This window comes from Stegodyphus dumicola, chromosome 1 (assembly GCF_044657685.1).
Source record: "Stegodyphus dumicola isolate Sdum_Otavi_A_Nest chromosome 1, ASM4465768v1".
NCBI classification, from domain to species: Eukaryota; Metazoa; Arthropoda; class Arachnida; order Araneae; family Eresidae; genus Stegodyphus; species Stegodyphus dumicola.
Window position 1 is genome coordinate 120,368,885 of NC_140768.1, and position 15,253 is coordinate 120,384,137.

At 32.5% G+C, this 15,253-nt stretch overlaps 1 protein-coding gene across 9 annotated transcripts in view; it reads right to left on the reverse strand.

Annotated features, from left to right (window-relative positions):
- Nucleotides 1-15,253, reverse strand: part of LOC118189586 (uncharacterized) — a 180,175-nt gene that overhangs the window by 88,413 nt on the left and 76,509 nt on the right. For all 9 annotated transcript variants that reach the window (XM_035360210.2, XM_035360212.2, XM_035360211.2 and 6 more), the window contains exon 2: nt 2,087-2,151. In XM_035360210.2, the coding sequence (XP_035216101.1) occupies nt 2,087-2,151 (65 nt within the window). The remainder of the gene's footprint in view (nt 1-2,086; nt 2,152-15,253) is intronic.

The following is a 15,253-nucleotide window of genomic DNA, read 5'->3' on the forward strand; positions in this document are numbered from 1 at the left end:
GTTGGGAAATGGTAAAAATAAAACTAACTTTTAACATGGGAGGATAAACTTTCTTTTCTCCCCTAAATGAGGAATCTAACTTTTCTGGCACGCTTCCTTCAAGAGCTCTGTTCTTTTCTTCGCGAACCAAGGGATCGTTAACTCAGTATAATGAATCAGTTGGTGAACCTAGAGCAGATCTCTATTCCTAGCACGCTTCCAACAAAGAGCTTTCTGTGAGCTGTAAAATAGCTACAACTCCGTTTACAGGAATCAGAATAAATTCGCTTTATAATGTGAATCGGTTTCGCTGCATATCGCCCTAGCATAATATCATATGACTTCCGGAAACCATATCACATGCGCCGCAAGCTTCTTCATCGTATTAAATTTGGACATCTAGCAGCACAGGCGACTAAAATACAAACAAAGATTTTTCTGAAAGAACTCTTAATGAATGAACCTTGTGTCGCTAGTTGGCATACATTCAAATTGGAACTGGCGACATAATTCTTCCAAACGAAAACTCTGGTCTCGCTAACCTTCTTCTATTGATCATAGAATCAATTCAATGCAAAACGAGATGGTAGGTCGCAAAAATTTTGTGGGCCCATATCCAATTTCTTGTTCACATCCATCAGCCATTATTTAAACAGTATACGAATGACTGCGGTACAAACAAAATAATGAACTAAAGTCATATCGGCTCTAAACGTGTGTTTATTTCTCAACCGGTGGGGGAATAGAAAGAGCAGATTTTTTACAGGAAGTGGTGGTCAAATTCTGCACATCCGAATACCAATGAGAGGTCTACCGATTCCTTCATAATCTAGCTAATAATAAGTATTTTATCTTGAAATAATAATTATTCCGTAGATATTAGATAATTCATCCATATATATCTGTTTTTCTCATATAAAACATTTAAAATTATGATAAGAGTTTCTTTGGTAGCGGTGAAAAGAAAATTAAAAATGGAATTAGAAGTTATTACAGGTGCCAATTTTAAAGGTTTGAAGTCAATAACATTTAATACCAGTGGAAGGCATTAAAATATCTGAATATTTTTCAATGGTGACAAGAACACTAATTAAATATAAGCTATTAAAAAGCAGTTTCACTATTATTTGTTAATGGAAGTCCATTAATAAATAATAGTGATATTAATTATAATAATCCACTAATAATAACAATTGATTAATAATATAATCCATTAACAAATGGAGAAAAAGAAATGCGAACAAAAGGCTTCTATTTAAACAAAGGAAACTAATTTATCTGCCTGAAAAATTCATTTAATTTATTAATGATATTTTATGCTTACAATATTTCTAAATTTATTTTCTGAAACTTAACATACTGGGTAGTTTCAATTTTTAACTACTGACATGACTGAAAATCTAAAAAGAAAAATTAAGAGGCGTTAAAGGAGAGCAGTAGATAGGCCGGATGACGCCGTGCAGATGCAATATTAAGGCAACTATCAGATTTTTGAAAAGCTTTATGAATGTCTTCGTATAATTTTTAAAAACCACGCTAAATAAGACTTTAGAAATACCGCATCTTGAAGAAGATTTGTAATTTCTTAAAAGTCTATTTCCAATTTCTGGCATAAAGAATTGAAAATTACAATTTTAATTAAAACGCAAATGAAACGGTTTTCATGATTGTATACAAATTAAATTTTGATACCGAAAGTGAATTTCAAAGGTAAAATCTAACTTAAATTATTGCGTTTCAGAAAGAATAACACTCAAAACTAAAAATCGAACAAATTTACATATGTTTTGAAGAATATAAGATTAGGCAGCTACTTAACAGACCATGTAACAGACTCACTGCTCAACAACCGCTAATTCTAAATAAACATAAAAGAAGACGTAAAAACAAAGTAACACGGTAATATCCTATGATTAATACACCAGAAGAGTCATGAAAAACACAGACTCGGGAAACAGCAGCTCATTAATTACTTTAAACTCATATCTGCTTCAACACCATGTTAATTGTTTTGAGATCTAGAACCTACCACTTATTTTGAGGTATGAAAGGAAAAAAAAAAAAAAAAAAAAAAAGCAGACAAAATTTAATAACAAAATAAACGAACTTCTTGCGTAGATGGAACGTCTCCTGTAGCATTTTCGCCGTCTTCTTTATTCTCCGGCGCCGCTTCTGAAAAAGAAATATTTTATTAAAAACACTAACTAAGCTATCTTATGCGCTACAAAAATATTTTTACCAAATAAATAAATAAATAAATAAAATATCAATACGATGAGGATCATGTACACTGTAAAGAAACTGCAGTCAAAAGTTTCGATATAATGAACTTGTTAGTTAATGATTTTGCTTTGGACAAAATGGTACGCTATAAAGTTTTTGTAATGGCTACTACGTGTAAGCTTCATTACAAGAGCTTTCCAAAAAGAAGCCGGTTTAATCACTGTCAAATATGAAAAATAAACCAATTAAAATTAATTGTTGCTTTAGTACAGGAATGACTTCAATACAATGTTGATGTAAATCTCAACACATTATAAAATAAAGAGTACAAATGAAGAGTTAAAACGGTAAAAAAAATAATAATCCTACAACCCACTAGGAGACATTACTAACGTATTAATATCATTACGCGATTATTAGGTAAATAAGATTAAAGAAAGAAAATCGATTAACGTAACTGATATAGATGAAATAATAATAATTTAAATAAAACGAACAAATGTATGACCTTTTCTAAGAAGATTAAGAAGAACTTAATGCAAAAATTAAGTCGAAAAATGTATGATCTTTTCTGATCAAAAAGAATTTAATGCGTATGATCTTTTCTGGTCAAAAAGAATTTAATGCAAAAATTAAGTCTAAAAGGGAATACAATAAAATAATAACTCCCTGCCCCCCAAAAAAAATCATAAAAAATTAAAACAAAGTGTTTACATATCATGAAGAATTTCTTCAGGGAGTTTGAGTGCACGAGATAATATAGAAGAAAAGCCATTTTTCTGAACGAACAACGTGCAACAATTTTATTACTCTACATAATTTATTTATACTCATTAAAATAATTTAGTTATTAATACAGTAATTACCGCTGTATTGTTTCTTTGCGATAATTATTCTAGTTATTCTTTTTCGTAGAATAATTTATTTGTGTCTTCACAGTTTCAATATTCAAAAAACCAAGAGACACCTTTCATTGTTTAAACTTTTTCCTGTAAATTATCACAATGTAATTTAGTTTAAAGTTGCAAAGTATAACTTAATTGTTCATGTTTAAAGATTAAAATTGGTTGACCTTTTAAAGTCATTAACGGAGACTTAAAAATTTTGAGCCGTGATAAAACGTCATTACGCTACTATACCATTGTCGCCTCTCCGCAGTTTTTATCCATTAAGAACTGAAGTGAACTGGATAGCCGAAATAAACCAGATAGACAATAGAGCCATTAGTTAATAGAAGCAAAAATGAGCACTGCTTACCATATTTGTAATTAATATCCTTCTATCATTTAAATTCTTTTGTAAATAGTAATAAGGTATGTTCTGATAAGAACGCCTCCTGTTGCTGCATGAATGAATGCTGTCTGTTGTTCGAGTATCTTACGAAGAGTCCTCTTGTCAACGCCCCATTGAGAAGAATAAAATTAATTCAATGTATTATTACGGATCTTAAAGCCATCTCTACCATTAATGCAAGATCTGGCAAATATGACACTGCCTAGTCACTGCCTAACATATAACAGCCTCATTCTCTGCATAGGTTGGCAAATAGTCAGCTTATAGAGCGCTCTCTTTTAACGAGACATATGGTCATTATTTATCTCTTAAATTATAACGACAATGCTTAACAAACTGAACGATTTAAAAGAAATAAACGCATTTCATTTATTTTTTAATAATGCATTGAATTAATGTTATTTTAACCCGGGAGCACGCGCGCTCGTATGAGTTAGACGAGACCGCGCACTGGGTCCAAAAGACCCCTCCCTGTTCGTGTTTTTTGAAGAAAAAATTGTAAATCTCCAGAAAAAGTATTACATCTATGCCAATAAAAAATTTTAAGATCAAATTTAACAAATATGCACATTAAAATTTTCAATTTCTCCAAATGCTTTTATGAAATAAAATTCCTTAAAGGAAAAATTGTATTATATATTAGCATAGGAGAAAAACGGTATACCTTTACTCTGTATCAATTCTTTATTATTAGCACTATAACCACAGAGAAAAAAAATGTAACAACAGATGTTAGCAGCACATTTAACAAAGTGCTGTCGTGTGTTCCAACAAATGTTGAGCACGTTGAACAAAGTGCTGTCGCATGTTCCAAATACAAATATTTTTCACATTTGGCATAGTGCGCTTTCGTTTTTTTCTGTGATTTTCCGCTGGGCAAACACTGCATCTTTTTTTCCTTTTTTAATCATTTCCGATATCTGTTTTCCAATAAAGTAGTTTATGTTCTTCTCACTCTCGTTTTCAGAATCCATATCAATTTTTGAGACTCATGTCATGTGAACTAAAAATTCATGATTACTTCCGTCATCATTTTCTTCCAATACATTTTTCGCCAGTTGATGCATCTAATAACTTTTGCAACATTTCTTCCTTGCAAGACACATCAAACATTTCTTCCTTGCAAGACAAATCAATCAGGCGATATGTTTGCCGTTTTCTGGCAGAAACGATCAACTATGTGATAAATGTAACGGGACATGGCAAAGAAACCCGAATCCGTATTACTAATACGCATAGGCGCGCTGGGTCTAAAAGACACGATCCAATCAAAATCAAGATTCCGAATCAAGGACCCCAGCGAAAAAAACTTCAGAAACATAAAGAGGTTGACCTCAGACACTACACTTTTGAAAAAGTTTTGTTTAATCACGCGGGTCCATTGGACCCAGTAATGCGCGATCGCGGTTTAAATATATTTACTAATTTAAAATAAAAGGCGATCCAAAATAAACTAAACGGGACATGGCAGAGAAACCCGAATGTTTTAGAATTTATTCGACGGCAGAACAATGCAACAGCACAAGCTTCCTTAGAAGCAGTGCAACCAAGTTTTCACATCTTACAGGACTGTGTCGAAGGATTTACAGCCTACACGGTCACCATGCAATGATTTTTATTGCAGGGAAATATGAAGGACAAGGCTTACCAAATGAGTTGATGAACTTTTGACGCACTGGACCAAAATATATGCAACGCTAACAGGAACATGCGAAGGATGAGTTGCAGCAAGTCGCAGTGAACGTGATTCATCGGTCGAAAATTTGCCTGAACTACGATAGCGTTACAGTTTATGTGCTCTTCATTTGCTTTGGGTTCTGTTTATTTTGGGCCACCCTGTACATCAAAGTATGCAATATATTATACAACGTTATTCAGTATTATTTAGTTTTTATTTAACATACTCATCGTTCAACATTTCTAAAAAAAAAATTAAAAAAAAAAAAAAAAAAACTTTTCAAATCCCGATTCAATTCAAATTATAACGCTGCGATCCGGATAAGAGAAAGAAGACAGTATTTTTGCACAAGACAAACAACATAATTTTTACTAAATATATGAAACTGAAGCGAACATTGAAAGAAATTGAGCCGATACTTTTTGGCTATTTAGAGACCAATAAATCATGAACGTCGAAAATAAAGAATGACAGACACTTTGCAGCTGCTACACCTCTGTGCACTCTCCTACAAAATGAAATACACAGAAAACTGGGATGTTTCTTTAAAATTAAAAAGCTTATATTAAATAGCTTATACATTAAATGGCTTATATAGCATTAAATATACCTTAAACATTATAATTTCTTTAAAATTAAATTATAAGTGCATTTTAAACGAAAGGAGAAATCAGTAAATGCCTCCCCACTTAACACTTCCGGCTTAGCATGCAGCGTGGGTGATGAAAGAATGCCGTTATGGCAAAAAAAAGATGGACAGAGTCAACCACTTTTCTTTTTCGTTCCCGAAGACTCTTGGATTGGTCGAATGAAGATTAACATATTTAATGCACGGATAAAATATACAGATCGTAACTTTCGCCAGTTACTTCCGCTCTTATCTTGAGCACATGCACCCTTCCACAATTAAAGTAGTCCGAAATAAATTAATTAAATACACTCCCTGCAAGGGTCTTTTCAGATAGCATTGTTAGCGATTACGTTTATAGCGTCTATTAGTTCTCAAATAATGAAGTACACTTACCTGTCTGTGTCTAGAGCACCTAGTACAGTAATTTCATCGTAGCGAGAATTTCAGCGATTAATTTCGCGAAACTTATGAAATTCTCCGAGATTTTGAGAAAATCAAAATTTTCCTCGAATGCTGAATTTGTTTTCTGCGAATTTCTTCATTTTCTTCGACTTTTTTTTTTCGGGGGGGGGGGGGCAGGCGTGTTTTGGCCACAATCATATATTCTATGAAAAATATATTCTATGCATCCTATGTAGAGGCATATTTAATATATATGCGAATTATTTCGCAGAAGTCATAACTTTACTTTTATCAAAACCGAACGAGTAGCAAATTTTTATGCGTTTTCCTTGAGAAGTAGCTTTGGATTAACGGCTTTGGCATGGTGACGATGAAATGGAAATTTCAATTTATAAAATGTATAATAAAATATTTATTTGATTACGTGATAGTTACCTGTGCTACTGCTTCATGCATGGTAGATCCACCTTAAAATGCTAGCCTAAAACTTCGGTGTGAAAGATTTCGCTAAAATGCGTCGAATTTCAGCATCACATGATCGCCTGTCATTTTCTCGACGAAATATCTATTACCTTAGTTGTAAGCAAGGACTTTTTAATTATTCATAGACGCAGTTTTATGATATGCGCTAAAGTTGGCTGAGTGCCAAATAACTGGTTGTACATAACGCTATGCTCCAAATTTTGATCACTCTAGTATCGCTAACACGCGAAGCTTTGACCCTAATTATTATTTTTTTTCTTGCCATGCGAATCAAATATAAATCGAACGGAATTCTTGTTGCAGATCCTACCGTTATATATATTTCAAACAAATACATTATTTACATAAATAGGGAAAATTTTCATAATTCATAATGGCCTAGCGAAAAATGTTTTAAGACTGACTTATTCACTTAATTCCAGTGAAGCTGCCATTGCGTTTTCTTATATCGTATGCTTAGGAAATTTTTATTTTATTTAACCAGTATACACTACCTGAAGATATGAACAACGGTAAGTAATCAAAAGAAGAAAGTTTGTGTGTTTGTTCACGATTAATTCAGTCACTACTACAGCTATCGTCAGCAAACTTTCTACAATTCTTTTCTGGGTTCTGAGAAAGCTCAAATTCAACTTTTGTCCAAAAAAATTTAAAATCAGAGATATTAATTAAAAACTCTGAAAACATTAATTTTTACGCTCATTTTTCCGAGTGGTAACAGTCTCGAATGCTGGAGATAAAAATCTGCTTTATTTCGAACGTCGTTGCCACCTCTCGCTTTCAAATCGTAGAGTTTGCTAATAAAAATTTCTAAGTTTAACAATGAAATAAAAATAGCATTGCCAAACATATAATACATTATGCCCGATTCAAAAAATTCGTGTTTAGCCATTTCGACTATTCCCATCTTCGTAAAATTTTACTCAGCCAAGATATTAAATAAAAACTCTGAAAACACTTATTTTCGCACTCATTTTTCCGAATGGCAACAGCCTCGTGCGTTGGAAGTAAAAAGGCTTTGTTTCGAAAAGTGTTGCTACCGCTCGCTTTCAAATCGTAGAGTTTGTTAATCAAAAATATGTACATTTTACAAAATCTATATAAAGAAGAATGTATATTTGTGTGTTTGTTCGCGTTACTAATTTCTGATCAACTGTGATCAATATTTTGCCACATTTAATCGACTAAAATTGAATATAGGTGAAACTGGATCGGACTTGAGCTTTTACGCCCATTTGATTAGAAAGACGAAACGCATTAAAATCTGCGTGCCATTGTTGCTAACATAATGAGACAGAATTAGCTTATTTTTCAATCGAAATTTGTTCCATATCGCATCAGACTGGAAAACGTATGACAACGAATCGTATTTTTTGCATCATTATTAGAGAAGGAGTACAGTGGTATCGTTCTCTCTGTTGTTAGATACATTACTCACAATCTAACTTAACTGGCATCGAATAACTCCCACTAGTTTATAATAAATACAACATTTTTTTCACTCGCCTTACCTGGACACACAAATGTTTATTTCCTCGACTGAAATTAAACTTCACGTAAAAGAACACACATTTTGAGTTTTCAGAATTTTAAAAATCGTTGGACGAAAATACGACTCATTTAATGACTATTACGAAGATAATCTGTAAGTAATTTCAGAAAATTTAGAAGAAATTATTAGTCATCAGAAGTTTTAGAAGCTATTAAAATTTTATTTACAAGCTATTCGAAATTTTAAAAGAATTAGAAATTTTATTTCAAATCAAATCAAAAACTGTGTAGCATTAAAAATGATGTTAAGTGAAATGCTAAACCTTGAAACCATTATTTCTCTCGATTCTTAGATATACATGAACTCAAATCTTAAATTTTTCTTAGCGCAGTATATCACTGAAAGTCCTACAAGAATTTTAAATACAAGCGCATGATCATAGAAGTTTTCCAATACTTTAAATTTATCTATAATCTTCTTCTATCATATATCTTGTATATAGATCTTCAAATTTATTTGCACGATACAGATTCTTAATATTTCAGATAACGTACTATTTCAAGATTGTGTAACTTACGGATAATCTTTCTAGAACCTTTAACAGGACGGCAGAGTTTATCGGTTTTTGGATTTGTTTTATCAGTTATAACATGATTAGTACATACCCTTAAATGTGTACACCATGAATTATCATAAAACAAATTAGCTGACTGACCCTTTAGAATTTGTCAGAGGTTAAAATTCTAAGACATGCGATAAACTATAATACAACTTACTTAACTTTTATCCTTGCTTAAATACCTTATCACTCAAAATGAGGTGCATCGAGATCGGACGCTGTCAAAACATTCCAGATGGTCAACAACTCAAAATTTATCAGTGGTTAAGATTTGAGACAGAAGGCTGATAACTAGAACAGAAATTGTTTGGATCTTATCTCTGATTCACAGGTTAAACAAATGCCACATTATGCATCAATATAATTAAATCACTGCCGTATTTGCTGAAGGACGATTAGCAACTGATGCGCCATACTTCAAATACTGGAAGGATTCACATAAATTTCATGCTAACACTTAAAAAGTGATTAACATTGCAATTTAACATCTAAGTCAATCAAAAATTCGAAAGCGAGATCTTCTGCAATTATGAACCTATGCCTATTCACAACATGCAAATTAAAATCAAACAAGAACTGCGAGAAAGCCATATTCTAAGAACTACGCTAACAAAATACGAACTAGCAAGAAATTATTATTTTCAAACACTATTACCATAATATTTTGATATAAAGAGCTTAAATTAGGGATAAAATGGATGGAAAATCTTAACCAGACATCTACAGTTTATATTGCCATACAATTATCATGATTATTATTATTACTGCTTTTAAATTCGATGCAGATGAGTACTGGTTGGTTACTTTGGTATACTAGTAAATATTCCTAATAAGATGTATAATACTTCGTATTACGGACAACTTTTATTGATTGTAGAACCGATATAAATGTTTAACACGAACTTCATGTACAGCTAACATTAATTACAGATTTTATATTTATTCGATTCTAAGTCAAACCTTTTCTCCTGTATACATTTCACTAAACATGGCTAAAATGTATAATATTCAGAATTGCAAACTTTCCCAAATTACTAATTTAAACAGATTTAACTCGATTACGTTACGCATGCGGAAAACCATGCAAAAGCCCGTTCTCTTGTAATCGAACTCAGCTGCTTACGGGGAAAATGCCTTCATGAACGGCTTTCTAAGAGAAACTAACTCGATTAACGTTACACATGTAGAAAAACACAAAAATGCCCATGCAATCAATCAACTCGTTCGCTTGTAATCGAACCCAGGCCGAACTACCAGTGTTAGGTTACTTTATTCTTAGGGCCACCAGTGAATTTAAAAGAAGGGAAACATCTTAGAATCGAATCGAATTAAAGAAATACGGTAACGTAATAGTCGTGATGAAAGTTGAGAATCAAACATCAGTTATCACATATAGAAGATAATCACATGAGTTTGAAGTTAAATTTAGGTGTAATTAAACCATGTGAGCACAAAATAACTTGTTTAATTACTTTTCCTAATTATTTACAGTTACATAATTAAGCAGTAATGATCAAGTCAGGCAAATTTGAAAAATAACAGCTTGCCTTTCAGTTTCTGAGCCAAATAAAGCACAGATACGTGGGTTTCACATTATAGACAGTTAAACGGACACTTACGTCTATTTATAACATGCAATCTGAGTATCAAAAAGTCTTCGAAAGACTGATCAATACTATCAATACCTGAATTAGTAGTTTCAGCAATTTATCTGTATGATGGCTTCTAGAAATGGATGCTGAAAATGAGGTTATCATTTTTTCTATGATAAAGTACCTATTCATAGCTCTTAATCATAACTTTAGGAAGTCGCATCAAATTACAGCATCATTATGTTAATAAGGTTAGAACAAATGTTTTGCTTAAATAAAGTTGTTTATAGTAGGAACCAAATAGCTAAAAGTACTGAATATTTATAAAAACGCAGCATCGAAATGTTTTTCAATTTTAATCAATTATTAGAGAAGAATTAAATGCCCTTTTTGTTCAGATTTTTATAAAATTCAAATTTGACCTAAAGAACTGATAATCGCAAATAAGTCAGATTACTAGTTTCCTAAAGAAGTTTCTTTCTCTTTTTGATTCTACTTTAAGAAAGGTCTTAAATTTAACCCTTTGCAGACGACAATGCTAACACTTCGTTTTAAGATCTCGTTAGCTCATTTCGATACTTGACGAAAATTAAAACCCATACGATAAATAAATAACGTATCTGTATGGGATACAGTCATGCTCGATATAAGAGTCCCAAGGTAATAAAGTTATGCCGAATTATCGGATACATACGACAGAAATGATTAGCAGTAAAGTGAAACGCTTTAATAGGCGAGCTTATGAGATCAATTCTTTTCGGCTATTTTCGAAAAACATTGCTTCTAAAACCCTTTAATTATTCAACAAAATGTTAAACATCTTTAATTTGTATTTTAAACACTTTTTACATTAACTAAACATTCGTTATTTTGCTTAGAAAAAGATTAAAAAAAGCCTCCATTACAAGCTTGAAGATATTGGATTTAAACATTGCACGTCATACGTACAAAAGGTTTAAGGTGGAAAGCATTTAAAGGCTATCTGCAGTGGCGGGTTCATTACAGATGACTTACTTCGAATTTTAAGTTGGGGGCTTACTTCATCTGAATGTCTGGATACCCTCCTCGTGTTAATACAAAGGCTATAAAATCATTAAAAAAATTATTAATCATGTGGAGGTCCTTTGCGACCCGTGTCTGGTTGTCTCAACTACGAGAATGCATATTTTTCTAGAGGTTACTCTATTGCTGTTGCAGTTACTAATTCTCTTAGTCTAAACCTAAACCAGATTAGTCAAAAAATTTTACCATGGTCAAGAGCACAAAGTTTTCTCCTGGTTTTTATGAAACAGCAAATGCCATATAAGCCAGCCCGATCAATGACTAAAAACGGAACATAGGATGAATTACTGGTATTTCAATATATTTTTACGGAAAACAAGCGATTTCTCCTAGATCTGTAAACAAGAATAGCGAACGGTATAATCTCTGTTCGGAAAACAACTTCATATATACATAATATTTATTGACTTATTATGTCAGTTAAAATTACCGTTACATTAAAATAGTCACCCGGAGAATGCTTCGCTGCCAAAAAGATATCAAACATTCTAGTACATATAAATCATTGTGTATTGCATTCCAACGTTACTTTTATCATTCTATGGGGAAATGAGTCAATTCTAGCATTCATACTGGCCCAGGAGAAAGTTTATTTTATTCTTCTTATAATTTGTAGTTTTGTAAATTAACTTTCAAAATGCGGTACAATAATTTCCATGAAACATTGATTGATTCAGGAAAGTAATAAGCGTAATAAAAACGAAAATAATATTCTTTTATCTGTAATTACGGATATGCATTACTTCTTTCCTGTGATTTACACAAATGTTCAAAAAGAAATTCTGAATTTAATTTTATAATATATTATAAGCAAAATATATTAATAAGCGCTAATCTGGAGATGAGTTTATTATTATTTTTTTATTAATCTCACATAATAGATTGAATACTTGGTTAACGGATATTTCCAAAGACACGAAGAACTCGGAAGAAATGGCTTCGTGAAGAAATTTTTAAGAGAAACTAGTTCATATATTATATTTCTGTGGAAGAGGGGGGAAACGATACAAAAAAAATCTGTGTTTACTTATCAATTCGGCGCTTGTCGAGTTCCTAACGTTACAGAACACACCACAGGCTAAGCTACGATCAAAAGCCAAAACAGAACTTGAAGATTATTCAACATTTTCAATATAACAAATTTCATTATAACAAATACTTCTCGTTTTGAAGGGAAAAACGTTATAACGACGGGACGGTATGACAAAAATGGTCACAAACATATATAAATATATCGTAATATGCATATATATCTGTACTGCAATGCATCCTTTTTAATGATGTTATATGTATGTATTTATATCAGTCTTTAATTGCGCAAACTGTAACTAAATTTTGCCAGCGAAAATTAATTAAATGAAGTAGTCCCGCCGAATTACTTGCGATAAACAAGGTTCTAATGTACGTGTAACTAACATGCCACAAAATTCGGGGTCAACACTAGCAAGACTCGTCATCCTACCACCAACCGCCTTAACCACAATTGCAGTCCCAGTGCATCTCCCCCCTTTTTTTCTTTCCGTCAGCGTTCCGCCGAAGCAACAGAACATCTAGTGACAGCTGCCTCAGAGCACATCGTCTCTAATTTCGTTCTAGCATTCCCTTCTCAGTGAATCAGCGGGTGCTTAACGGCTCTCCCCCTCCTCCCTCAATTGCATGTCTGCGAAGTGTCACTGCGAAACGATTTCGGGCCACCGACCACAGATCACTTGGTCTTTTGATGTGGATATTAAGTTTTCAAGATAAGCCGTTGCCATTATAGTAATACAATACTCCACAGAATAGCACGGTATTACGAGCAAATAAGGGAATGTGCAGGACAGAAGGATTTTCTATATATATATTTCATTATATGGAGAAGGAAGCAGGAAGGCAATGTGCCAAAAATGATTTTTTACAGCAGCAATGGTTATTGAAATTTTAAATAAATCAAGCCCTTGAACTTTCTTTTAATAGTATACACATTAATCAGAATGTAAAACAGCGCTTTTGGTCCAACATGTTAACTGACACTTATTTTTATTCTGTAAATTTAGACAAAATAAAATAAAAGGATATAACTGTTGCCAAATTGAATTGTTATGTTTATAATTATTTCGTATTTAAACATTCTATACGTTGCAGTCAATATCTATTTCTATCGACAGTCTCCGCCAACTACTTTTCCCAAATCAGTGCGAAATAATTTGAATTAATTTTCGGGTCTTGTGTTTTTTTTAAATGTGACGACCATGGGATCCACAGTCGATGCTTTCCAGGCTGATTTAGTTCTACTTTGAGTTAGTGGAAGTGGCAAAATGCATGTAAACTAAAGCAAACATGTTATTCTGGCTACCTGATTTCAATTTTCCATCTTGCACGCGATTCTCAATACAACAGATGCTTGGAGAAACATGAAGTAGCAGCATGTTCTTTTTTTGCTTTGTGTTAATTTTAAATTAAGCATGACAAATTTAACAAGAAGCTTGTCAAATTCCTACAAAAAATGGGACATATGCCCCATATTTGTCGACCTTAGCAAAGAGTGGAGACGATCATCTACATACTTATTGACGCTTACTGAATTTCTACATTCATAATATGTATACGACTGTTGACTTGAGAATTAAAGAATATTGATCTTTCAGGTGTATGTAGCCGACAGAAGTTTAGTTATTAATAACTGCATAATCACTGCTTTATTGTTTTTTGTTTATTTAAGACAGTTACGTTTCGCAGTAGTGTAAAGTTATCTGATTCAGTTAAAAGAGCTAATCTAGATCTTATAAATATATCACGAAGCACAAGCAAGAGAACAAGCTTTCTTAGAGAAAAAATACATGAAATGCGCCAATATGGTATCTTTGAAAGATGTTTTAACGATCCATTTCCGTTCTCGGCACTTCCTTACATTTATCTTCTGTCAAACCGCAGCAATGACTTTTCTTCTAGAACTCTGTTACTTTTTCTGGGAAACGCTGCTGTTATTTATTCATCAAAGACTTTTCTCCATTAGCCCATAAAGTATTTGACCATTTCAGCAGAAAATGATGCATAAATATTACTTATGTGATTCCGAAAAATAAGATGGCATAAAAGGAGAAATCTACGATGCCGTAAAGAATTAACTTTCTTTCTGAAGTTATTAAGTGATACGCAAATATTCAAGATATTTCGTGCTGTAGTTTAGAATATGGCTGTTGTTACAGTTAACAGAATAACTACCATAGTGGTTATTACATGGCACATATTTCATATAATAGTATCTTTAAGCCCTGTAAAAGATGTGATAAAAATATTTGCCAAAATTCTACAAATTCTACTGATTCTACAAATTTTTGAAAATTACGCTGTTTCCTTTTGCGGTACTATTCGGTTTTGAGGGACGTAAAAAATCGCCAAACTATTGTTGATGCCAGGGCTGCCAAAAATAATTGCGGCAACCCTAACGCAAGAAAGGAAGTATAATAGTAAATAACTAAGATTGATGTTTAAATATAGATGAAATGTTAACTTCGTATAATACTTTTTTATTATTATACTTTGTATAAAAAAGGCTAAACATGACTGAATGGAAGCATAAGAGTAAGTAACTGTTTCCGATCATTTTTATGATTTATATAAAAATTGCTAAACATAACTGAATGGATGCCTGCATCGCTTTTTCTCTACCGAGAAGCATAATTTCATCTCGTTGGTTGTTCAAACATAATTTTGTATAATGAATGATGCCTTTTCTACGAAAAAATTCTCGGTAAAGTGCAGAATCGCCCACTTATTTGTTTGCCGCTTTTTACAAGGGTAAAAACAATTGGATTTT